The sequence below is a fragment of the Pseudophryne corroboree genome, chromosome 6 (genome assembly GCF_028390025.1).
Source record: "Pseudophryne corroboree isolate aPseCor3 chromosome 6, aPseCor3.hap2, whole genome shotgun sequence".
Lineage (NCBI taxonomy): Eukaryota > Metazoa > Chordata > Amphibia > Anura > Myobatrachidae > Pseudophryne > Pseudophryne corroboree.
In genome coordinates this window covers 797,316,117-797,342,445 of record NC_086449.1, presented here as the reverse complement: position 1 = coordinate 797,342,445, position 26,329 = coordinate 797,316,117, and the positions used below count along the sequence as shown (strand labels likewise).

Here is a 26,329-nt window from a genome sequence, read left to right as displayed (position 1 = left end):
TCCATGTCGATACCAGTGTTTGTTATTATGGATAGTGAGCATTGAGAGACTCTGAAAGTCTATGTGACATAGGGACAGACCTGGGTAGATTTCCTGTCTGTTCCCTAACCTTTTGTGCAATAAATTCACCTTAGCACTTACACATATCCAAACAGGTGTCGGCGTTGTCGACAGAGACACTCTCTCACACACATATCCGCTCTATCACCTCCTTAGAGGAGCCTTTTACCTCAGACATGTCGACACACGCGTACCGACACACCACACACACAGGGGATGCTCTATTTGAGGACAGTTCCCCCACAAGGCCCTTTGGAGAGACAGAGAGAGAGTATGCCAGCACACACCCCAGCGCTATATAACCCAGGGATTACACTACAACTCAGTGTTTACCCAGTAGCTGCTGTATATACAAATTTTGCGCCTAAATTTATGTGCGCCCCCCCCCCCCCCCCCTCTCTTTTCACCCTTTGTGTACCAGGATACTGCCGGGGAGAGCCTGGGGAGCTTCCTTCCAGCGGAGCTGTGAAGAGAAAATGGCGCTGGTGTGCTGAGGAAGAAGGCCCGGCCCCCTCAGCGGCGGGCTTCTGTCCTGTTTCTGACTAAAATTGGCGGGGGTTTTACACATATACAGTCACAGACTGTATTATGTGTATATATTGCCAAAAGGTATTCTTATTGCTGCCCAGGGCGCCCCCCCCTAGCGCCCTGCACCCTACAGTGACCGGAGTGTGTGGTGTGCAGTTGGAGCAATGGCGCACAGCTGCAGTGCTGTGCGCTACCTTAATGAAGACCGGAGTCTTCTGCCGCCGATTTCATCTCCTTCAATTCTGTCTTCTGGCTCTGCAAGGGGGACGGCGGCGCGGCTCCGGGAACGGACGATCGAGGTCAGGCCCTGTGTTCGAACCCTCTGGAGCTAATGGTGTCCAGTAGCCTAAGAAGCACAAGCTAGCTGCACGCAGGTAGGTTTGCCTCTCTCCCCTCAGTCCCACGTAGCAGTGAGTCTGTTGCCAGCAGATCTCACTGAAAATAAAAAACCTAACAAATACTTTCTTTCTAGCAAGCTCAGGAGAGCCCACTAGGTGCATCCAGCTCTGGCCGGGCACAGATTCTAACTGAAGTCTGGAGGAGGGGCATAGAGGGAGGAGCCAGTGCACACCAGATAGTACCTAATCTTTCTTTTAGAGTGCCCAGTCTCCTGCGGAGCCCGTCTATTCCCCATGGTCCTTACGAAGTTCTCAGCATCCACTAGGACGTCAGAGAAAACCTAATAAATACTTTCTTTACTAGTAAGCTCAGGAGAGCCCACTAGGAGCACACAGGTCTGGCCGGGCACAGATTCTAACTGAGGTCTGGAGGAGGGGCATAGAGGGAGGAGCCAGTGCACACCAGATAGTACCTAATCTTTTCTTTAGAGTGCCCAGTCTCCTGCGGAGCCCGTCTATTCCCCATGGTCCTTGCGGAGTTCCCAGCATCCACTAGGACGTCAGAGAAATATAGTTTACAGAGAAGAATTATTTAAGCAATAGATACACTTAGGGTCGGACTACCAAAAAGTCCGATGACCTGTTGGGCCGGTCTGAACACACAGAGAGCAGAGCTGGCCGTGCAGTGCCGCTTCCCGGCTCTCCATTCGCCCACCCTCCCGAATGTCCGTGGTTGGCATGCTGATAGGGGCGTGTTGCGAAACCAGGCTCCGCTGACATGTGCCACACCCCCATGAGTCAAGACCAAACCTCAGTGTGCGTGTGCACACTGATGTGCCGGGGCAGTGAAGTAGCCCAAGTTCGCACTGGACACACTTAATATGAGAAACCAAAGCAGGGTCATTTCATTGACTAGAATCAGCATTTTGTTTCACTCAGGTGGATATAGAATTTTTTAACTTTAAAAAGTGTTTGTAGTTTGTAAACTTGATATGCTACATTTAACAGTGAATAAAACAGACCTCCAGGTAGTCTAAGGCCAGAAAAGTCTCCCGCTCTGCCCTTTCCTCCTTGAGAAACCGGATGCAGTCCCTTGCCACCTTCTCAGTTGATACAACAATGGCATTCATGTTATTGCCAAAGACTTTGGTAACAGCAAGTTGATATTTTTTATGGTTTGGGCTACAAAGCTCAAATAATCTGCCAAACTTGAAACAAAAACAAAAAAAAAACAAATTGTACAATTAAAATTGCTGGTATTCTGTCAGAAAGCAAAAGGTAATCTAATACTGGTTGTACTTCTAGACATGAGGTTATTACATATCGTACTGTTTATAATATTGTGTAAAAATAGGATTTTAATTACCTACCGGTAAATCCTTTTCTCGTAGTCCGTAGAGGATGCTGGGGTCCATTTTAGTACCATGGGGTACAGACGGTTCCACAGGAGCCTTCGGCACTTTAAGACTTTTCAACAGTGTGAACTGGCTCCTCCCTCTATGCCCCTCCTCCAGACCTCAGTATAGGAACTGTGCCCGAGGAGATGGACAACTTCGAGAGAAGAATTTACATTAAACTAGTGGCGAGATTCACACCAGCTCACACCTTTCCCAACATGCCGCCTAAAATGGCCTTCAACATAACCCATGCCAACGTGCATGCATAACGCAACAGCAACAGCTGTGAACATCTTAACACATGAGAACCTGTGTAAAAGACAAACGTAATTCTGCAGGAAAAAAAGAGCACTGGGCGGGCGCCCAGCATCCTCTATGGACTACGAGAAAAGGATTTACCGGTAGGTAATTAAAATCCTGTTTTCTCTTACGTCCTAGAGGATGCTGGGGTCCATTTTAGTACCATGGGGATGTACCAAAGCTCCCAGTACGGGCAGGAAAGTGCTAATGTTCCTGTAGAACTGACTGACCAAACCGAAGGTCATCAGCAGCCAAGGTGTCAAACTTGTAAAACCTAGCAAACGTGTTTGCCCCTGACCAAGTAGCTGCTCAGCAAATTAGCAACGCCGACACACCCCGGGCAGCCACCCAGGAAGAACCCACTTTCCTTGTAGAGTGGGCCTTTACCGAACTCGGTAACGGCAATCCTGACGTAAAATAGGCGTGCTGAATGGTACCTCTGATCCAGCGCGCAATAGTCTGCTTAGAAGCAGGACCCCCAATCTTGTTGGGGTCATAGAGGACAAACAAAGATTCTGTTTTCCTTATCCGAGCCGTTCTTGCAACATAAGTCCTCAACGCTCTGACGACATCCAAGGACTTTGAAACGGCTGAAGTGTCAGAAGCCACTGGCACCACCACAGGTTGGTTGATATGGAACGAAGATACAACCTTTGGAAGAAAATGCTGACGCGTCCGCAGTTCAGCTCTATCTTCATGAAAGATCAAATAAGGACTCTTGTGTGACAGAGCCCCTAATTCAGACACTCGTGTGCCTGAAGCCAAGGTCAACAGCATGACCACTTTCCAAGTGAGAAACTCCAACTCTACCTCTTGCAGAGGTTCAAACCAGTCCGATTTAAGGAACTGCAACACCACATTTAGATCCCATGGCGCCGCAGGAGGCACAAAGGGAGGTTGGATGCGCAGAACCCCCTTCACGAACGTCTGGACCTCAGGAAGGGAAGCCAACTGTTTCTGAAAGAAAATGGACAAGGCCGAAATTAGGACCTTGATAGACCCTAATCTCAAGCCAGCATCCACACCCGCCTGTAGAAAAAGGAGAAGACGTCCTAATTGAAACTCCACCGCCGGAGACTTCTTGGATTCACACCAAGATACATATTTTCTCCAAATACAATGGTAAAGCTTGGACGTTACCCCTTTCCTGGCCAGAATAAGTGTGGCAATGACTTCATTGGGAATACGCTTACGGGCTAGGATCTGGCGCTCAACAGCCATGCCAACAAACGTAGCCGCGGAAAGTCTTGATAAACTAACGGCCCCTGCTGAAGCAGGTCTTCGCAAAGAGGAAGAGGCCGAGGATCTTCCAGTAGTAACATCTGAAGATCTGGATACCAAGCCTTCCTTGGCCAGTCTGGAGCAATGAGAATTGCTCGAACTTTTGTTCTTCTGATGATCTTGAGAACTTTTGGTATTAGTGGAAGTGGAGGGAACAGATACACCGACTGAAACAACCACTGGGTCACCAGTGCATCTACTGCTATTGCTTGTGGGTCTCTCAACCTGGAACAATATTTCTGAAGCTTCTTGTTGAGACGTGATGCCATCATGTCTACTTGAGGAACGCCCCAACGATCTGCTACCTCTGCAAAGACTTCTGGGTGAAGGCCCTATTCTCCTGGATGGAGATCGTGTCTGCTGAGGAAGTCCGCTTCCCAGTTGTCCACTCCCGGAATGAAAATTGCCTACAGCGCTTTTGCATGTCTTTCTGCCCAGAGGAGAATTTTTGTCACCTCTGCCATTGCCGCTCTGCTTTTTGTTCCTGATGGTTTATGTAAGCTACTGCCGTTACATTGTCTGACTGAATCTGTATGGGACGACATTGAAGAAGGTGTGCCACTTGATGAAGGCTGTTGTACACAGCTCTCAATTCCAGAATGTGTATGTGAAGGAGTACTTCTTGACTTGACCATCTTCCTTGGAAGCTTTCCCCTTCCGTGACTGCTACCCAACCTCGGAGGCTTGCATCTGTGGTTACCAGAATCCAAGTCTGAATCCCGAACCTGCGTCCCTCCAGGAGGTGAAAAATAAGAGTTTACTCACCGATAATTCTATTTCTCATAGTCCGTAGTGGATGCTGGGGACTCCGTAAGGACCATGGGGATTAGCGGCTCCGCAGGAGACTGGGCACAACTATAAAGAAAGCTTTTAGACTACTGGTGTGCACTGGCTCCTCCCACTAAGACCCTCCTCCAGACTTCAGTTAGGATACTGTGCCCGGAAGAGCTGACACAATAAGGAAGGATTTTGAATCCCGGGTAAGACCAGCCACACCAATCACACCGTATAACTCGTGATACAATACCCAGTTAACAGTATGATAACAACTGAGCCTCTCAACAGATGGCTCAACAATAACCCTTAAGTTAAGCAATAACTATATACAAGTATTGCAGACAATCCGCACTTGGGATGGGAGCCCAGCATCCACTACAGACTATGAGAAATAGAATTACCGGTGAGTAAATTCTTATTTTCTCTAACGTCCTAAGTGGATGCTGGGGACTCCGTAAGGACCATGGGGATTATACCAAAGCTCCCAAACGGGCGGGAGAGTGCGGATGACTCTGCAGCACCGAATGAGCAAACTCAAGGTCCTCCTCAGCCAGGGTGTCAAATTTGTAGAATTTAGCAAACGTGTTTGACCCCGACCAAGTAGCTGCTCGGCAAAGTTGAAGAGCCGAGACCCCTCGGGCAGCCGCCCAAGAAGAGCCCACCTTCCTCGTGGAATGGGCTTTTACTGATTTAGGATGCGGCAGTCCAGCCGCAGAATGTGCAAGCTGAATCGTACTACAGATCCAGCGAGCAATAGTCTGCTTTGAAGCAGGTGCACCCAACTTGTTGGGCGCATACAGGATAAAGAGCGAGTCAGTCTTTCTGACTCCAGCTGTCCTGGAAACATAAATTTTAAGGGCCCTGACTACATCCAACAACTTGGAAGCCTCCAAGTCATTTGTAGCCGCAGGCACCACGATAGGTTGGTTCAGATGAAAAGCTGATAACACTTTGGGGAGAAACTGGGGACGAGTCCTCAATTCTGCCCTATCCATATGGAAAATCAGATAAGGGCTTTTACATGACAAAGCCGCCAACTCTGAAACACGCCTGGCCGAAGCCAAGGCCAACAACATGACCACTTTCCACGTGAGATATTTCAAATCCACGGTTTTCAGTGGCTCAAACCAATGTGACTTTAGGAAATCCAACACCACGTTGAGATCCCAAGGTGCCACTGGAGGCACAAAAGGGGGCTGAATATGCAGCACTCCCTTAACAAAAGTCTGAACTTCAGGGAGTGAAGCCAATTCTCTCTGGAAGAAAATCGATAGAGCCGAAATCTGGACCTTAATGGAACCCAATTTAAGGCCCATAGTCACCCCTGACTGTAGGAAGTGCAGGAAACGGCCCAGCTGAAATTCTTCCGTTGGGGCCTTCCTGGCCTCACACCACGCAACATATTTACGCCATATGCGGTGATAATGGTTTGCGGTTACTCCTTTCCTAGCTTTAATCAGCGTAGGAATGACTTCCTCCGGAATGCCCTTTTCCTTCAGGATCCGGTGTTCAACCGTCATCCCGTCAAACACACCCGCGGTAAGTCTTGGAACATACAGGGCCCCTGCTGCAGCAGGTCTTGTCTGAGCGGTAGAGGCCATGGGTCCTCTGACATCATTTCTTGAAGCTCCGGATACCACGCTCTTCTTGGCCAATCCGGAACAATGAGTATAGTTCTTACTCCTCTTCTCCTTATTATCCTCAGTACCTTTGGTATGAGAGGAAGAGGAGGGAACACATAAACCGATCGGTACACCCACGGTGTTACCAGAGCGTCCACAGCTATCGCCTGCGGGTCTCTCGACCTGAAGCAATATTTTTCTAGCTTTTTGTTTAGGCGGGACGCCATCATGTCCACCTGTGGCTTTTCCCACTGGTTTACAATCATTTGAAAGACTTCTGGATGAAGTCCCCACTCTCCCGGGTGGAGGTCGTGCCTGCTGAGGAAGTCTGCTTCCCAGTTGTCCACTCCCGGAATGAACACTGCTGACAGTGCTAACACGTGATTTTCCGCCCATCGGAGAATCCTTGTGGCTTCTGCCATCGCCGTCCTGCTTCTCGTGCCACCCTGTCGATTTACATGGGGCGACCGCCGTGATGTTGTCTGACTGGATCAGTACCGGCTGGTTTTGAAGCAGGGGTTTTGCCTGACTTAGGGCATTGTAAATGGCCCTTAGTTCCAGAATATTTATGTGCAGGGAAGTCTCCTGACTTGACCATAGTCCTTGGAAGTTTCTTCCCTGTGTGACTGCTCCCCAGCCTCGAAGGCTGGCATCCGTGGTCACCAGGACCCAGTCCTGTATGCCGAATCTGCGGCCCTCTTGAAGATGAGCACTCTGCAGCCACCACAGCAGAGACACCCTTGTCCTTGGAGACAGGGTTATCAGACGATACATCTGAAGATGCGATCCGGACCACTTGTCCAACAGGTCCCACTGAAAGGTTCGTGCATGAAATCTGCCGAATGGAATCGCTTCGTATGAAGCTACCATTTTTCCCAGGATCCGCGTGCAGTGATGCACCGACACCTGATTTGGTTTTAGGAGGCCTCTGACTTGAGATGACAGCTCCTTGGCCTTTTCCTCCGGGAGAAACACTTTTCTCTGTTCTGTGTCCAGAACCATCCCTAGGAACAGCAGGCGTGTCGTAGGGACCAGCTGTGACTTTGGAATGTTTAGAATCCAGCCGTGCTGTTGTAGCACTTCCCGAGATAGTGCTACCCCTACCAACAACTGCTCCCTGGACCTCGCCTTTATCAGGAGATCGTCCAAGTACGGGATAATTAAAACTCCCTTCTTTCGAAGGAGTATCATCATTTCGGCCATTACCTTGGTAAAGACCCTCGGAGCCGTGGATAGACCGAACGGCAACGTCTGGAATTGGTAATGACAATCTTGTACCACAAATCTGAGGTACTCCTGGTGAGGATGGTAAATGGGGACATGTAGGTAAGCATCCTTGATGTCCAGCGATACCATGTAATCCCCCTTGTCCAGGCTTGCAATAACCGCCCTGAGCGATTCCATCTTGAACTTGAATTTTTTTATATATGTGTTCAAGGATTTCAAATTTAAAATGGGTCTCACCGAACCGTCCGGTTTCGGTACCACAAACATTGTGGAATAGTAACCCCTTCCTTGTTGAAGTTTACTATCACTTGTTGTGAATACAGCTTGTGAATTGCCTGTAACACTGCCTCCCTGCCTGAGGGAGTGGTTGGCAAGGCAGATTTGAGGAAACGGCGAGGAGGAGACGTCTCGAATTCCAGCTTGTACCCCTGAGATACTACTTGAAGGATCCAGGGATCCACCCGTGAGCGAGCCCACTGATTGCTGAAGTTTTTGAGACGGGCCCCCACCGTACCTGGCTCCGCCTGTGAAGCCCCAGCGTCATGCTGTGGACTTAGAGGAAGCGGGGGAGGACTTTTGCTCCTGGGAACTGGCTGTATGCTGCAGCTTCTTTCCCCTACCTCTGCCTCTGGGCAGAAAGGACGCGGCTTTAACCCGCTTGCCCCTATTGGGCCGAAAGGACTGTACCTGATAATACGGTGCTTTCTTTGGTTGTGAGGGAACATGGGGTAAAAATGTAGACTTCCCAGCTGTTGCTGTGGAAACGAGGTCCGAGAGACCATCCCCGAACAATTCCTCACCCTTATAAGGCAGAACTTCCATATGTCGTTTGGAATCTGCATCACCTGTCCACTGCCGAGTCCATAACCCTCTCCTGGCAGAAATGGACATTGCACTAATTTTGGATGCCAGCCGGCAAATATCCCTCTGTGCATCCCTCATGTATAAAAGTGCGTCTTTTATATGCTCTACGTTTAGCAAAATAGTGTCCCTGTCTAGGGTATCTATATTTTCTGACAGGGAATCTGACCACGCAGCAGCAGCACTGCACATCCAGGCTGAAGCTATAGCCGGTCTTAGTATAACACCTGTGTGTGTATATATAGATTTCAGGATAGCCTCCTGCTTTCTATCAGCAGATTCCTTCAGGGCGGCCGTATCCGGAGACGGTAGTGCCACCTTCTTTGACAAGCGTGTGAGCGCTTTATCCACCCTAGGGGATGTTTCCCAGCGTGACCTATCCTCTGGCGGGAAAGGGTACGCCATTAGTAACCTCTTAGAAATTACCAGCTTTTTATCAGGGGAAGCCCACGCTTCTTCACACACTTCATTTAACTCTTCAGATGGAGGAAAAGCTACTGGTAGTTTTTTCTCTCCAAACATAATACCCTTTTTTGTGGTACCTGGGGTAACATCAGAAATGTGCAACACATTTTTCATTGCCTCAATCATGTAACGTGTGTCCCTACTGGAAGTTACATTAGTCTCCTCGTCGTCGACACTGGAGTCAGTATCCGTGTCGACATCTGTGTCAGCCATCTGAGGTAGCGGGCGTTTTAGAGCCCCTGATGGCTTTTGAGACGCCTGGGCAGACACAGGCTGAGAAGCCGGCTGTCCCACATTTGGTATGTCGTCAAACCTTTTATGTAAGGAGTCGACACTATCACGTAATTCCTTCCACAGCACCATCCACTCAGGTGTCGACCCCGCAGGGGGTGACATCACATTTACAGGCATCTGCTCCGCCTCCACATAAGCCTCCTCATCAAACATGTCGACACAGCCGTACCGACACACCGCAAACACACAGGGAATGCTCTGACAGAGGACAGGACCCCACAAAGCCCTTTGGGGAGACAGAGAGAGAGTATGCCAGCACACACCAGAGCGCTATATAACACTGGGATCACACTATCAATGAGTGTTTTCCCTTATAGCTGCTTTTTTATATATATCTTATATATATATTATCTATACTGCGCCTAAATTTAGTGCCCCCCCTCTCTTTTTTACCCTTCTGTAGCGTTCAGACTGCAGGGGAGAGCCAGGGAGCTTCCTTCCAGCGGAGCTGTGAGGGAAAAATGGCGCCAGTGTGCTGAGGGAGAAGCCCCGCCCCCTTTTCGGCTGACTTTCTCCCGCTTTTTCTGGAATACTGGCAGGGGTACTTTTACATCTATATAGCCTCTAGGACTATATATGATGTATATTTGCCAGCCATGGTGTCATATATTGCCCTCAGGGCGCCCCCCCCCACCCCCTCCCCAGCACCCTGCACCCATCAGTGACCGGAGTATGAGGTGTACATGAGGAGCAATGGCGCACAGCTGCAGTGCTGTGCGCTACCTTGGTGAAGACCGAAGTCTTCTGCCGCCGATTTTCCGGACCTCTTCGTTGCTTCTGGCTCTGTAAGGGGGACGGTGGCGCGGCTCCGGGAATGAACACCAAGGTCGGGTCCTGCGGTCGATCCCTCTGGACTTAATGGTGTCCAGTAGCCTAAGAAGCCCAAACTACCACCTGTTAGGTAGGTTCGCTTCTTCTCCCCTTAGTCTCTCGCTGCAGTGAGTCTGTTGCCAGCAGATCTCACTGTAAAATAAAAAACCTAAATATACTTTCTTACTAGGTGCTCAGGAGAGCCCCTAGTGTGCGTCCAGCTCAGCCGGGCACAAGAATCTAACTGAAGTCTGGAGGAGGGTCTTAGTGGGAGGAGCCAGTGCACACCAGTAGTCTAAAAGCTTTCTTTATGGTTGTGCCCAGTCTCCTGCGGAGCCGCTAATCCCCATGGTCCTTACGGAGTCCCCAGCATCCACTTAGGACGTTAGAGAAACTTTGTAGCCACCACAGGAGTGAAATTCTGGCTTTAGTCGACAGGATTATCCTCTGATGCATGTGTAGATGCGATCCGGTAACCTCATTGTCTGTTCCAACTGTGATTTCAGAATATTTATGATCCAGCCATGCTGTTGAAGCACCATCAGAGATAGTGCAATGTGTTGTACCAACTACTCCCTGGATCTCGCTTTTATAAGGAGATCGTCCAAGTACGGAATTATGTTGACTCCTTTCTTGCGAAGGAGAACCATCATCTCCGCCATCACCTTGGTGAATATTCTCGGAGCCGTGTAGAGCCTATAAGGCAACGCTTGGAACTGGTAGTGGCAGTTCTGAACCGCAAACCTCATGTATGCTTGATGCTGAGGAAAAATGGGAATATGCAAGTAAGCATCCTTGATCTCTACCGACACTAGAAATTTTCCTCCAAGCTGGAGATCAGCGCTCTCAGGGACTCCATCTTGAATTTGAATCTTTTTAAATAAAGATTCAGAGTTTTTAGGTTTAAAATCGGTCTGACCGAGCTATCCTGCTTCGGCACTACAAACAGGCTTGAATAAAATCCTTGTTCCTGTTGTACGGCAGGAACTAAGGAAATTTACGTAATTTCTGTATTGGGTTCAGCACTTTTGTTCTGTCCTGGACAGAAACTGGTAAGGCTGATTTGAAAAATCCGCATGGGGGAAGGTCTTGAAATTCCAATTTGTAACCTTGGGATACTATCTGTAATATCCAAGGATCCAGATCTGAGTGAACCCAGACCTGGCTGAAGAACAGTAGACGCGCCCCCACCCGATCGTACTCCCGTAGGGGAGCCCCAGTGTCATGCTGTGGTTTTAGCAGAAGCAGCTGTTGACTAGAGATGAGCGGGTTCGGTTTCTCTGAATCCGAACCCGCCCGAACTTCATGTTTTTTTACACGGGTCCGAGCGACTCGGATCTTCCCGCCTTGCTCGGTTAACCCGAGCGCGCCCGAACGTCATCATCACGCTGTCGGATTCTCGCGAGGCTCGGATTCTATCGCGAGACTCGGATTCTATATAAGGAGCCGCGCGTCGCGGCCATTTTCACACGTGCATTGAGATTGATAGGGAGAGGACGTGGCTGGCGTCCTCTCCGTTTAGAAATTAAAATAGATAGGAGAGTGAGAGTGAGACACTTCATTTACTTACTGGAGCTTAGGAGGAGTTATACTAGTGACTGATGACCAGTGACCTGACCACCAGTGCAGTTTTATAATTTATTATTATTTAATAATCCGTTCTGTTCTTGTTCTCTGCCTGAAAAAAACGATACACAGTGACTCAGTCACACTCACATACCATATCTGTGCTCAGCCCAGTGTGCTGCATCATCTATGTATAATATCTGACTGTGCTCACACAGCTTAATTGTGGGGGAGACTGGGGAGCAGTTATAGGTTATAGCAGGAGCCAGGAGTACATATTAAACAGTGCACACTTTTGCTGCCAGAGTGCCACTGCCAGTGTGACTGACCACTGACCACTGTGACCAGTGACCTGACCACACTGACCACCAGTATAGTATATTGTGATTGAATGTCTGCCTGAAAAAGTACACTCGTCGTGTGACTTGTGTGGTGTTTTTTTATTCTATAAAAATTAAAAAACTCATTCTGCTGACAGACAGTGTCCAGCAGGTCCGTCATTATATAATATATACCTGTCCGGCTGCAGTAGTGATATATATATATTTTTTATATCATTATTTATCATCCAGTCTATACTAGCAGCAGACACAGTACGGTAGTTCACGGCTGTAGCTACCTCTGTGTCGGCACTCGGCAGTCCATCCATAATTGTATACCACCTACCCGTGGTTTTTTTTTTCTTTCTTCTTTATACATACTACATCTCATTATCATCCAGTCTATATTAGCAGCAGACACAGTACAGTACGGTAGTCCACGGCTGTAGCTACCTCTGTGTCGGCACTCGGCAGTCCATCCATAATTGTATACCACCTACCCGTGGTTTTTTTTTCTTTCTTCTTTATACATACTACATCTCATTATCATCCAGTCTATATTAGCAGCAGACACAGTACAGTACGGTAGTCCACGGCTGTAGCTACCTCTGTGTCGGCACTCGGCAGTCCATCCATAATTGTATACCACCTACCCGTAGTTTTTTTTTTCTTTCTTCTTTATACATACTACATCTCATTATCATCCAGTCTATATTAGCAGCAGACACAGTACAGTACGGTAGTCCACGGCTGTAGCTATCTCTGTGTCGGCACTCGGCAGTCCATCCATAATTGTATACCACCTACCCGTGGTTTTTTTTTTCTTTCTTCTTTATACATACTACATCTCATTATCAACCAGTCTATATTAGCAGCAGACACAGTACAGTACGGTAGTCCACGGCTGTAGCTACCTCTGTGTCGGCACTCGGCAGTCCATCCATAATTGTATACCACCTACCCGTGGTTTTTTTTTTCTTTCTTCTTTATACATACTACATCTCATTATCAACCAGTCTATATTAGCAGCAGACACAGTACGGTAGTTTACGGCTGTAGCTACCTCTGTGTCGGCACTCGGCAGTCCATCCATAATTGTATACCACCTACCCGTGGTTTTTTTTTTCTTTCTTCTTTATACATACTACATCTCATTATCATCCAGTCTATATTAGCAGCAGACACAGTACAGTACGGTAGTCCACGGCTGTAGCTACCTCTGTGTTGGCACTCGGCAGTCCATCCATAATTGTATACCACCTACCCGTGGTTTTTTTTTTCTTTCTTCTTTATACATACTACATCTCATTATCATCCAGTCTATATTAGCAGCAGACACAGTACAGTACGGTAGTCCACGGCTGTAGCTACCTCTGTGTCGGCACTCGGCAGTCCATCCATAATTGTATACCACCTACCCGTTGTTGTTTTTTTCTTTCTTCTTTATACATACTACATCTCATTATCAACCAGTCTATATTAGCAGCAGACACAGTACAGTACGGTAGTCCACGGCTGTAGCTACCTCTGTGTCGGCACTCGGCAGTCCATCCATAATTGTATACCACCTACCCGTGGTTTTTTTTTTCTTTCTTCTTTATACATACTACATCTCATTATCATCCAGTCTATATTAGCAGCAGACACAGTACAGTACGGTAGTCCACGGCTGTAGCTACCTCTGTGTCGGCACTCGGCAGTCCATCCATAATTGTATACCACCTACCCGTGGTTTTTTTTCTTTCTTCTTTATACATACTACATCTCATTATCATCCAGTCTATATTAGCAGCAGACACAGTACAGTACGGTAGTCCACGGCTGTAGCTACCTCTGTGTCGGCACTCGGCAGTCCATCCATAATTGTATACCACCTACCCGTGTTTTTTTTTTTCTTTCTTCTTTATACATACTACATCTCATTATCAACCAGTCTATATTAGCAGCACACACAGTACAGTACGGTAGTCCACGGCTGTAGCTACCTCTGTGTCGGCACTTGGCAGTCCATCCATAATTGTATACTAGTATCCATCCATCTCCATTGTTTACCTGAGGTGCCTTTTAGTTGTGCCTATTAAAATATGGAGAACAAAAATGTTGAGGTTCCAAAATTAGGGAAAGATCAAGATCCACTTCCACCTCGTGCTGAAGCTGCTGCCACTAGTCATGGCCGAGACGATGAAATGCCAGCAACGTCGTCTGCCAAGGCCGATGCCCAATGTCATAGTACAGAGCATGTCAAATCCAAAACACCAAATATCAGTAAAAAAAGGACTCCAAAACCTAAAATAAAATTGTCGGAGGAGAAGCGTAAACTTGCCAATATGCCATTTACCACACGGAGTGGCAAGGAACGGCTGAGGCCCTGGCCTATGTTCATGGCTAGTGGCTCAGCTTCACATGAGGATGGAAGCACTCAGCCTCTCGCTAGAAAACTGAAAAGACTCAAGCTGGCAAAAGCACCGCAAAGAACTGTGCGTTCTTCGAAATCCCAAATCCACAAGGAGAGTCCAATTGTGTCGGTTGCGATGCCTGACCTTCCCAACACTGGACGTGAAGAGCATGCGCCTTCCACCATTTGCACGCCCCCTGCAAGTGCTGGAAGGAGCACCCGCAGTCCAGTTCCCGATAGTCAGATTGAAGATGTCAGTGTTGAAGTACACCAGGATGAGGAGGATATGGGTGTTGCTGGCGCTGGGGAGGAAATTGACCAGGAGGATTCTGATGGTGAGGTGGTTTGTTTAAGTCAGGCACCCGGGGAGACACCTGTTGTCCGTGGGAGGAATATGGCCACTGACATGCCTGGTGAAAATACCAAAAAAATCAGCTCTTCGGTGTGGAAGTATTTCAACAGAAATGCGGACAACAGGTGTCAAGCCGTGTGTTGCCTTTGTCAAGCTGTAATAAGTAGGGGTAAGGACGTTAACCACCTCGGAACATCCTCCCTTATACGTCACCTGCAGCGCATTCATAATAAGTCAGTGACAAGTTCAAAAACTTTGGGCGACAGCGGAAGCAGTCCACTGACCAGTAAATCCCTTCCTCTTGTAACCAAGCTCACGCAAACCACCCCACCAACTCCCTCAGTGTCAATTTCCTCCTTCCCCAGGAATGCCAATAGTCCTGCAGGCCATGTCACTGGCAATTCTGACGAGTCCTCTCCTGCCTGGGATTCCTCCGATGCATCCTTGCGTGTAACGCCTACTGCTGCTGGCGCTGCTGTTGTTGCTGCTGGGAGTCGATGGTCATCCCAGAGGGGAAGTCGTAAGCCCACTTGTACTACTTCCAGTAAGCAATTGACTGTTCAACAGTCCTTTGCGAGGAAGATGAAATATCACAGCAGTCATCCTGCTGCAAAGCGGATAACTGAGGCCTTGACAACTATGTTGGTGTTAGACGTGCGTCCGGTATCCGCCGTTAGTTCACAGGGAACTAGACAATTTATTGAGGCAGTGTGCCCCCGTTACCAAATACCATCTAGGTTCCACTTCTCTAGGCAGGCGATACCGAGAATGTACACGGACGTCAGAAAAAGACTCACCAGTCTCCTAAAAAATGCAGTTGTACCCAATGTCCACTTAACCACGGACATGTGGACAAGTGGAGCAGGGCAGGGTCAGGACTATATGACTGTGACAGCCCACTGGGTAGATGTATGGACTCCCGCCGCAAGAACAGCAGCGGCGGCACCAGTAGCAGCATCTCGCAAACGCCAACTCTTTCCTAGGCAGGCTACGCTTTGTATCACCGGTTTCCAGAATACGCACACAGCTGAAAACCTCTTACGGCAACTGAGGAAGATCATCGCGGAATGGCTTACCCCAATTGGACTCTCCTGTGGATTTGTGGCATCGGACAACGCCAGCAATATTGTGTGTGCATTAAATATGGGCAAATTCCAGCACGTCCCATGTTTTGCACATACCTTGAATTTGGTGGTGCAGAATTTTTTAAAAAACGACAGGGGCGTGCAAGAGATGCTGTCGGTGGCCAGAAGAATTGCGGGACACTTTCGGCGTACAGGCACCACGTACAGAAGACTGGAGCACCACCAAAAACTACTGAACCTGCCCTGCCATCATCTGAAGCAAGAAGTGGTAACGAGGTGGAATTCAACCTTCTATATGCTTCAGAGGTTGGAGGAGCAGCAAAAGGCCATTCAAGCCTATACAATTGAGCACGATATAGGAGGTGGAATGCACCTGTCTCAAGCGCAGTGGAGAATGATTTCAACGTTGTGCAAGGTTCTGATGCCCTTTGAACTTGCCACACGTGAAGTCAGTTCAGACACTGCCAGCCTGAGTCAGGTCATTCCCCTCATCAGGCTTTTGCAGAAGAAGCTGGAGACATTGAAGGAGGAGCTAACACGGAGCGATTCCGCTAGGCATGTGGGACTTGTGGATGGAGCCCTTAATTCGCTTAACAAGGATTCACGGGTGGTCAATCTGTTGAAATCAGAGCACTACATTTTGGCCACCGTGCTCGATCCTAGATTTAAAGCCTACCTTGGATCTCTCTTTCCGGCAGACACAAGTCTGCTGGGGTTGAAAGACCTGCTGGTGACAAAATTGTCAAGTCAAGCGGAACGCGACCTGTCAACATCTCCTCCTTCACATTCTCCCGCAACTGGGGGTGCGAGGAAAAGGCTCAGAATTCCGAGCCCACCCGCTGGCGGTGATGCAGGGCAGTCTGGAGCGACTGCTGATGCTGACATCTGGTCCGGACTGAAGGACCTGACAACGATTACGGACATGTCGTCTACTGTCACTGCATATGATTCTCTCAACATTGAAAGAATGGTGGAGGATTATATGAGTGACCGCATCCAAGTAGGCACGTCACACAGTCCGTACTTATACTGGCAGGAAAAAGAGGCAATTTGGAGGCCCTTGCACAAACTGGCTTTATTCTACCTAAGTTGCCCTCCCACAAGTGTGTACTCCGAAAGAGTGTTTAGTGCCGCCGCTCACCTTGTCAGCAATCGGCGTACGAGGTTACATCCAGAAAATGTGGAGAAGATGATGTTCATTAAAATGAATTATAATCAATTCCTCCGCGGAGACATTGACCAGCAGCAATTGCCTCCACAAAGTACACAGGGAGCTGAGATGGTGGATTCCAGTGGGGACGAATTGATAATCTGTGAGGAGGGGGATGTACACGGTGATATATCGGAGGATGATGATGAGGTGGACATCTTGCCTCTGTAGAGCCAGTTTGTGCAAGGAGAGATTAATTGCTTCTTTTTTGGTGGGGGTCCAAACCAACCCGTCATATCAGTCACAGTCGTGTGGCAGACCCTGTCACTGAAATGATGGGTTGGTTAAAGTGTGCATGTCCTGTTTATACAACATAAGGGTGGGTGGGAGGGCCCAAGGACAATTCCATCTTGCACCTCTTTTTTCTTTAATTTTTCTTTGCGTCATGTGCTGTTTGGGGAGGGTTTTTTGGAAGGGACATCCTGCGTGACACTGCAGTGACACTCCTAGATGGGCCCGGTGTTTGTGTCGGCCACTAGGGTCGCTTATCTTACTCACACAGCTACCTCATTGCGCCTCTTTTTTTCTTTGCGTCATGTGCTGTTTGGGGAGGGTTTTTTGGAAGGGACATCCTGCGTGACACTGCAGTGCCACTCCTAGATGGGCCCGGTGTTTGTGTCGGCCACTAGGGTCGCTTATCTTACTCACACAGCTACCTCATTGCGCCTCTTTTTTTCTTTGCGTCATGTGCTGTTTGGGGAGGGTTTTTTGGAAGGGACATCCTGCGTGACACTGCAGTGACACTCCTAGATGGGCCCGGTGTTTGTGTCGGCCACTAGGGTCGCTTATCTTACTCACACAGCTACCTCATTGCGCCTCTTTTTTTCTTTGCGTCATGTGCTGTTTGGGGAGGGTTTTTTGGAAGGGACATCCTGCGTGACACTGCAGTGCCACTCCTAGATGGGCCCGGTGTTTGTGTCGGCCACTGGGGTCGCTTATCTTACTCACACAGCTACCTCATTGCGCCTCTTTTTTTCTTTGCGTCATGTGCTGTTTGGGGAGGGTTTTTTGGAAGGGACATCCTGCGTGACACTGCAGTGACACTCCTAGATGGGCCCGGTGTTTGTGTCGGCCACTAGGGTCGCTTATCTTACTCACACAGCTACCTCATTGCGCCTCTTTTTTTCTTTGCGTCATGTGCTGTTTGGGGAGGGTTTTTTGGAAGGGACATCCTGCGTGACACTGCAGTGACACTCCTAGATGGGCCCGGTGTTTGTGTCGGCCACTAGGGTCGCTTATCTTACTCACACAGCTACCTCATTGCGCCTCTTTTTTTCTTTGCGTCATGTGCTGTTTGGGGAGGGTTTTTTGGAAGGGACATCCTGCGTGACACTGCAGTGACACTCCTAGATGGGCCCGGTGTTTGTGTCGGCCACTAGGGTCGCTTATCTTACTCACACAGCTACCTCATTGCGCCTCTTTTTTTCTTTGCGTCATGTGCTGTTTGGGGAGGGTTTTTTGGAAGGGACATCCTGCGTGACACTGCAGTGCCACTCCTAGATGGGCCCGGTGTTTGTGTCGGCCACTAGGGTCGCTTATCTTACTCACACAGCTACCTCATTGCGCCTCTTTTTTTCTTTGCGTCATGTGCTGTTTGGGGAGGGTTTTTTGGAAGGGACATCCTGCGTGACACTGCAGTGCCACTCCTAGATGGGCCCGGTGTTTGTGTCGGCCACTAGGGTCGCTTATCTTACTCACACAGCTACCTCATTGCGCCTCTTTTTTTCTTTGCGTCATGTGCTGTTTGGGGAGGGTTTTTTGGAAGGGACATCCTGCGTGACACTGCAGTGACACTCCTAGATGGGCCCGGTGTTTGTGTCAGCCACTAGGGTCGCTTATCTTACTCACACAGCTACCTCATTGCGCCTCTTTTTTTCTTTGCGTCATGTGCTGTTTGGGGAGGGTTTTTTGGAAGGGACATCCTGCGTGACACTGCAGTGACACTCCTAGATGGGCCCGGTGTTTGTGTCGGCCACTAGGGTCGCTTATCTTACTCACACAGCTACCTCATTGCGCCTCTTTTTTTCTTTGCGTCATGTGCTGTTTGGGGAGGGTTTTTTGGAAGGGACATCCTGCGTGACACTGCAGTGACACTCCTAGATGGGCCCGGTGTTTGTGTCGGCCACTAGGGTCGCTTATCTTACTCACACAGCTACCTCATTGCGCCTCTTTTTTTCTTTGCGTCATGTGCTGTTTGGGGAGGGTTTTTTGGAAGGGACATCCTGCGTGACACTGCAGTGCCACTCCTAGATGGGCCAGGTGTTTGTGTCGGCCACTAGGGTCGCTTAGCTTAGTCATCCAGCGACCTCGGTGCAAATTTTAGGACTAAAAATAATATTGTGAGGTGTGAGGTATTCAGAATAGACTGAAAATGAGTGGAAATGATGGTTTTTGAGGTTAATAATACTTTGGGATCAAAATGACCCCCAAATTCTATGATTTAAGCTGTTTTTTAGGTTTTTTGGAAAAAAACACCCGAATCCAAAACACACCCGAATCCGACAAAAAAATTTCGGTTAGGTTTTGCCAAAACGCGGTCGAACCCAAAACACGGCCGCGGAACCGAACCCAAAACCAAAACACAAAACCCGAAAAATTTCCGGCGCTCATCTCTACTGTTGACTTCTGCTCTTGCGAGCCTGATGGTGTAGTAGGTTTTCTACCTCTTCCTCGCCCTCTACCTGCGAAGAAGGGGGTACCTTTTGCCTTTTTGGACTTGTTGGGCCGAAAGGACTGCATCGTATGAGAATGAAATAATTTCCTAGGTGGAGCAGCTGCGGAAGGCAGAAATGCTGACTTGCCTGACGTAGTTGTTGAAATCATGGCATCCAGCTTGTCTCCAAAGAGGGCCTCTCCATTATAAGGGAGCGCCTCAATATTCTTTTTTGATTCCACATCAGCATTCCATTGGCGGAGCTGAAATCGCCATAGCGGAGGATCTTGAACTCAGCAACCCAACATCCTTCATAGCTTCGACTAAGTAACCTGCTGCATCTTTGATATGGCCGAGAGTTAGGTCTATTTCATCCCTGTCAACTGTGTCTATGTTAACAAGCAAGTTGTCAGACCATTTTTCCACAGCGTTACCCATTCACGCACAAGCAATGGTGGGTCTGAGCACCGTTCCGTTAGCCGTATATATGGATTTCAGGGTTGTTTCTAATTTATGGTCAGCTGGATCTTTTAAAGAGGCCGAACCAGGGGCAGGCAAAACTATTTGCTTAGACAGCCGAGAAACTGAGGTGTCTATCATTGGGGGTGTCTACCATTTGTGCCTGTCTTCCTCAGGGAAAGGGTACGCTACACGTATCCTTCTGGGAAGGGTAAATTTCTTCTCAGGGTTAGCCCAGGATTCTTCAAAGAACGCATTCAAATCCTTTGAAGGAGGAAAAGTTACAACCAGCTTTTTATTCAATTTAAAATAATCCTTTTCCTCTGGGATCAGTGTTGTTTCAGGAAACTCCAACACTTCCTTTATAGCAACTATCACACATTGTATGATTTTGGCTAATTTGGGGTCTACCCCTCTCAAATCCCCAGTGTCGACATCAGAGTCGGAATCTGTGTCTGTGTCCTTTTGCATTATCTGGGCCAGAGACCTTTTCTGGGAACTGGATGGGACCCGAGTGGATGATATGGAGGGGTCAGTAAACAGTGCATCCTCCACAGACTGCCTCCAATATTTAGTCTGTTGTTCAGACTCAGAGAATTTCTTTGCAAGCATTGACATATTCTTTTGCAACATTCTCACCCACTCCGGCTCCTTCTGAGAGGGAAGGGCCACCAAATTACCTTCTTGTGCATCTGAAATGGGTTCTTTCTGGGAAGAAACCTCCCCAATGTCTGACATGTTACACACTTGTACACACACACACACACACACAACCTATCACACAGGAGAGCTATTGGGGACAGACCCACACCAAAGTCTGTCAGAGAGACACAGAGGGATTTGCTAGTCCACACACTGCGCCTTATATGAAATAATGGAAATATTACCCACTTACAGCGCATATACCAATAATAGGCCCACAGACCTAATTATAATGAACACTCTCTGCCCCTTCTATAACACCCTGTACTTGTATCAGCGTTGTCATGAGGAGAAACCGCGTTCAGGAGCTTCACACTGGCGTTTCTGCAGGCGAAAATGGCGCCAAGTGAGTGTTCTGGCAAGTCTGAGGAGAAGCCCCGCCCACCCTGTAATGGCGCGATTCAGCCTCAGCAAAGGAATATTTATACTGGCTGGGGATGGCACATCAGCGGCTGTACATGTATGTACCCTTTTTGCCAGTGAGAGTAAGGTTTTAAAACATGCCCTCAGAGCGCGCCATCCAACCCCCCCCCCCTCGTGCTCTGCACCCCTATGCTGAGAGACATGGCGCGCAGCGTCCCGCCGCTGCGCGTGTACCTGTATGCCGCCACGATGACCGGAGGATCCCCTCTCTGCAGGACTCCGGTAACATACTCACCAGCCATCTGACTTCTGGCTCTGTTAGGGGGTGGCGGCAGTACTGCGGGAGTGAACGCTGGCCAGGCTTGGGCTGTGTTCGGTACCCTTCAGGAGCTAATGGTGTCCTGTCAGCGGAAGTAGAACCATTAACTAATTGAGAAGTTGGCTCCTACTACCCACCCCCCCACACACACACCCCCCCGAAGCAGGAAAGCTCTGTAGAGCTCCACTAGTGTGCATCCAGTCTCCTAGGCACATTTTCTAAACTGAGGTCTGGAGGAGGGGCATAGAGGGAGCAGCCAGTTCAAACTGTTGAAAAGTCTTAAAGTGCCGAAGGCTCCTGTGGAACCGTCTGTACCCCATGGTACTAAAATGGACCCCAGCATCCTCTAGGACGTAAGAGAAATAACCAATGATGAGCATTCCAACTAAATAACTTTTATATCCTGCAAAAATAAGAATTTACTTACCGATAATTCTATTTCTCGTAGTCCGTAGTGGATGCTGGGGACTCCGTAAGGACCATGGGGAATACCGGCTCCGCAGGAGACTGGGCACAAAAGTAAAGCTTTAGAACTACCTGGTGTGCACTGGCTCCTCCCCCTATGACCCTCCTCCAAGCCTCAGTTAGGATACTGTGCCCGGACGAGCGTACACAATAAGGAAGGATTTTGAATCCCGGGTAAGACTCATACCAGCCACACCAATCACACCATATAACTTGTGATCTAAACCCAGTTAACAGCATGATAACAGAGGAGCCTCTAGAAAAGATGGCTCACTACAGCAATAACCCGATTTTTTTGTAACAATAACTATGTACCAGTATTGCAGACAATCCGCACTTGGGATGGGCGCCCAGCATCCACTACGGACTACGAGAAATAGAATTATCGGTAAGTAAATTCTTATTTTCTCTGACGTCCTAGTGGATGCTGGGGACTCCGTAAGGACCATGGGGATTATACCAAAGCTCCCAAACGGGCAGGAGAGTGCGGATGACTCTGCAGCACCAAATGAGAGAACTCCAGGTCCTCCTCAGCCAGGGTATCAAATTTGTAGAATTTTACAAACGTATTTGCTCCTGACCAAGTAGCTGCTCGGCAAAGTTGTAAAGCCGAGACCCCTCGGGCAGCCGCCCAAGATGAGCCCACCTTCCTTGTGGAATGGGCTTTTACAGATTTTGGCTGTGGCAGGCCTGCCACAGAATGTGCAAGCTGAATTGTACTACAAATCCAACGAGCAATAGTCTGCTTAGAAGCAGGAGCACCCAGCTTGTTGGGTGCATACAGAATAAACAACGAGTCAGATTTTCTGACTCCAGCCGTCCTGGAAACCTATATTTCCAGGGCCCTGACAACGTCTAGCAACTTGGAGTCCTCCAAGTCCCTAGTAGCCGCAGGCACCACAATAGGTTGATTCAGGTGAAAACGCTGAAAACCACCTTAGGGAGAAACTGAGGACAAGTCCTCAATTCCGCCCTGTCCGAATGGAAAATCAGATGAGGGCTTTTACAGGATAAAGCCGCCAATTCTGACACGCACCTGGCCCAGGCCAGGGCCAACAGCATGACCACTTTCCATGTGAGATATTTTAACTCCACATATTTAAGTGGTTCAAACCAATGTGACTTTTGGAACCCAAAAACTACATTTAGATCCCAAGGTGCCACTGGAGGCACAAAAGGAGGCTGTATATACAGTACCCCTTTCACAACGTCCGAACTTCAGGGACTGAAGCTAGTTCTTTTTGGAAGAAAATTGACAGGGCCGAAATTTGAACCTTAATGGACCCCCATTTCAGGCCCATAGACACTCCTGTTTGCAGGAAATGTAGGAATCGACCTAGTTGAAAATTCCTCCGTCGGGGCCTTACTGGCCTCGCACCACGCAACATATTTTCGCCAAATGCGGTGATAATGTTTTGCGGTTATATCTTTCCTGGCTTTGATCAGGATAGGAATGACTTCATACGGAATGCCTTTCTCCTTCAGGATCCGGCGTTCAACCGCCATGCCGTCAAACGCAGCCGCGGTAAGTCTTGGAACAGACAGGGTCCCTGCTGGAGCAGGTCCCTTCTTAGAGGTAGAGGCCACGGATCCTCCGTGAGCATCTCTTGAAGTTCCGGTTACCAAGTCCTTCTTGGCCAATCCGGAGCCACGAATATAGTGCTTACTCCTCTCCATCTTATAATTCTCAGTACCTTGGGTATGAGAGGCAGAGGAGGGAACACATACACTGACTGGTACACCCACTGTGTTACCAGAGCGTCTACAGCTATTGCCTGAGGGTCCCTTGACCTGGCGCAATACTTGTCGAGTTTTATAAACATGTGGAAGACTTCTGGGTGAAGTCCCCACTCTCCCGGGTGGGGGTCGTGTCTGCTGAGGAAGTCTGCTTCCCAGTTGTCCACTCCCGGAATGAATACTGCTGACAGTGCTATCACATGATTTTCCGCCCAGCGAAGAATCCTTGCAGCTTCTGCCTTGCCCTCCTGCTTCTTGTGTCACCCTGTCTGTTTACGTGGGTGACTGCCGTGATGTTGTCCGAATGGATCAACTCCGGGTGACCTTGAAGCAGAGGTCTTGCTGAGCTTAGAGCCATTGTAAATGGCCCTTTGCTTCAGGATATTTATGTGAAGTGATGTCTCCAGGCTTGACCATAAGCTCTGGAAATTTCTTCCCTGTGTGACTGCTCCCCAGCCTCGCAGGCTGGCATCCGTGGTCACCAGGACCCAGTCCTGAATGTCGAATCTGCGGCCCTCTAGAAGATGAGCACTCTGCAACCACCACAGGAGAGACACCCTTGTGCTTGGTGACAGGGTTATCCGCTGATGCATCTGAAGATGCGACCCGGACCATTTGTCAAGCAGGTCCCACTGGAAAGTTCTTGCGTGGAATCTGCCGAATGGGATTGCTTCGTAGGAAGCCACCATTTTTCCCAGAACCCTTTCATTGATGTACTGAGACTTGGCTCGGTTATAGGAGGTTCCCGACTAGCTCGGATAACTCCCTGACTTTCTCCTCCGGGAGAAACACCTTTTTCTGGACTGTGTCCAGGATCATCCCTAGGAACAGAAGACGAGTCGTCGGAATCAGCTGCGATTTTGGAATATTGAGAATCCAATCGTGCTGCCGCAACACTACCTGAGATAGTGCTACACCGACCTCCAACTGTTCCCTGGATCTTACCCTTATCAGGGAATCGTCCAATTAAGGGATAACTAAAATTCCCTTCCTTCGAAAGAGTATCATCATTTCGGCCATTACCTTGGTAAAGACCTGGGGTGCCGTGGACCATCCATACGGCAGAGTCTGAAACTGATAGTGACAGTTCTGTACCACAAACCTGAGGTACCCTTGGTGAGAAGGGTAAATTGGGACATGAAGGTAAGCATCCTTGATGTCCCGAGACATCATGTAGTCCCCTTCTTCCAGGTTCGCAATCACTGCTCTGAGTGACTCAATCTTGAATTTGAACCTCCGTATGTAATTGTTCAAGATTTTAGATTTAGAATCGGTCTCACCGAGCCGTCCGGCTTCGGTACCACAACAGTGTGGAATAATACCCCGTTCCCTGTTGCAGGAGGGGTACCTTGATTATCACCTGCTGGGAATACAGCTTGTGAATGGCTTCCAAAACTGCCTCCCTGTCAGAGGGAGACATCGGTAAAGCCGACTTTAGGAAACGGCGAGGGGGAGACGTCTCGAATTCCAATTTGTACCCCTGAGATATCACCTGAAGGATCCAGGGGTCTAATTGCGAGTGAGCAAACTGCGCGCTGAAATTCATTGAGACGGGCCCCCACCGTGCCTGATTCTGCTTGTAAAGCCCCAGCGTCATACTGAGGGCTTGGCAGAGGTGGGAGAGGGCTTCTGTTCCAGGGAACTGGCTGATTTCTGCAGCCTTTTTCCTCTCCCTCTGTCACGGGGCAGAAATGAGGAACCTTTTGCCCGCTTGCCCACGAAAGGACTGCGCCTGATAATACGGCGTCTTCTCATGTTGAGAGGCGACCTGGGGTACAAACGTGGATTTCCCAGCTGTTGCCGTGGCCACCAGGTCTGAAAGACCGACCCCAAATAACTCCTCCCCTTCTTCCAAATGCCGTTTGGAATCCGCATCACCTGACCACTGTCGTGTCCATAACCCTATACTGGCAGAAATGGACAACGCACTTAGACTTGATGCCAGTCGGCAAATATTCCGCTGTGCATCACGCATATATAGAAATGCATCTTTTAAATGCTCTATAGGCAATAATATACTGTCCCTATCTAGGGTATCAATATTTTCAGTCAGGGAATCCGACCACGCCAAACCAGCACTGCACATCCAGGCTGAGGCGATTGCTGGTCGCAGTATAACACCAGTATGTGTGTAAATACATTTTAGGATACCCTCCTGCTTTCTATCAGCAGGATCCTTAAGGGCGGCCATCTCAGGAGAGGGTAGAGCCCTTGTTCTTACAAGCGTGTGAGCGCTTTATCCACCCTAGGGGATGTTTCCCAACGTACCCTAACCTCTGGCGGGAAAGGATATAATGCCAATAACATTTTAGAAATTATCAGTTGTTATCGGGGGAAACCCACGCATCATCACACACCTCATTTAATTTCTCAGATTCAGGAAAACTACAGGTAGTTTTTCCTCACCGAACATAATACCCCTTTTTGGTGGTACTCGTATTATCAGAAATGTGTAAAACATTTTTCATTGCCTCAATCATGTAACGTGTGGCCCTACTGGAAGTCACATTTGTCTCTTCACCGTCGACACTGGAGTCAGTATCCGTGTCGGCGTCTATATCTGCCATCTGAGGTAACGGGCGCTTTAGAGCCCCTGACGGTCTATGAGACGTCTGGACAGGCACAAGCTGAGTAGCCGGCTGTCTCATGTCAACCACTGTCTTTTATACAGAGCTGACACTGTCACGTAATTCCTTCCAACAGTTCATCCACTCAGGTGTCGACCCCCTAGGGGGTGACATCA

The 26,329-nt window shown here is 48.7% G+C and overlaps 1 protein-coding gene across 2 annotated transcripts in view; it reads right to left on the bottom strand.

The window, feature by feature from the left end:
- SMC1B (structural maintenance of chromosomes 1B) overlaps nucleotides 1-26,329 on the bottom strand; it is a 619,466-nt gene that overhangs the window by 282,310 nt on the left and 310,827 nt on the right. The window contains exon 10 of one of the 2 annotated variants that reach the window (XM_063928897.1): nucleotides 1,949-2,134. The exons of the other annotated variant lie outside the window; for it this stretch is intronic. Within the exon in view, the coding sequence (XP_063784967.1) occupies nucleotides 1,949-2,134 (186 nt within the window). The remainder of the gene's footprint in view (nucleotides 1-1,948; nucleotides 2,135-26,329) is intronic. 2 annotated transcript variants of the gene reach the window in all.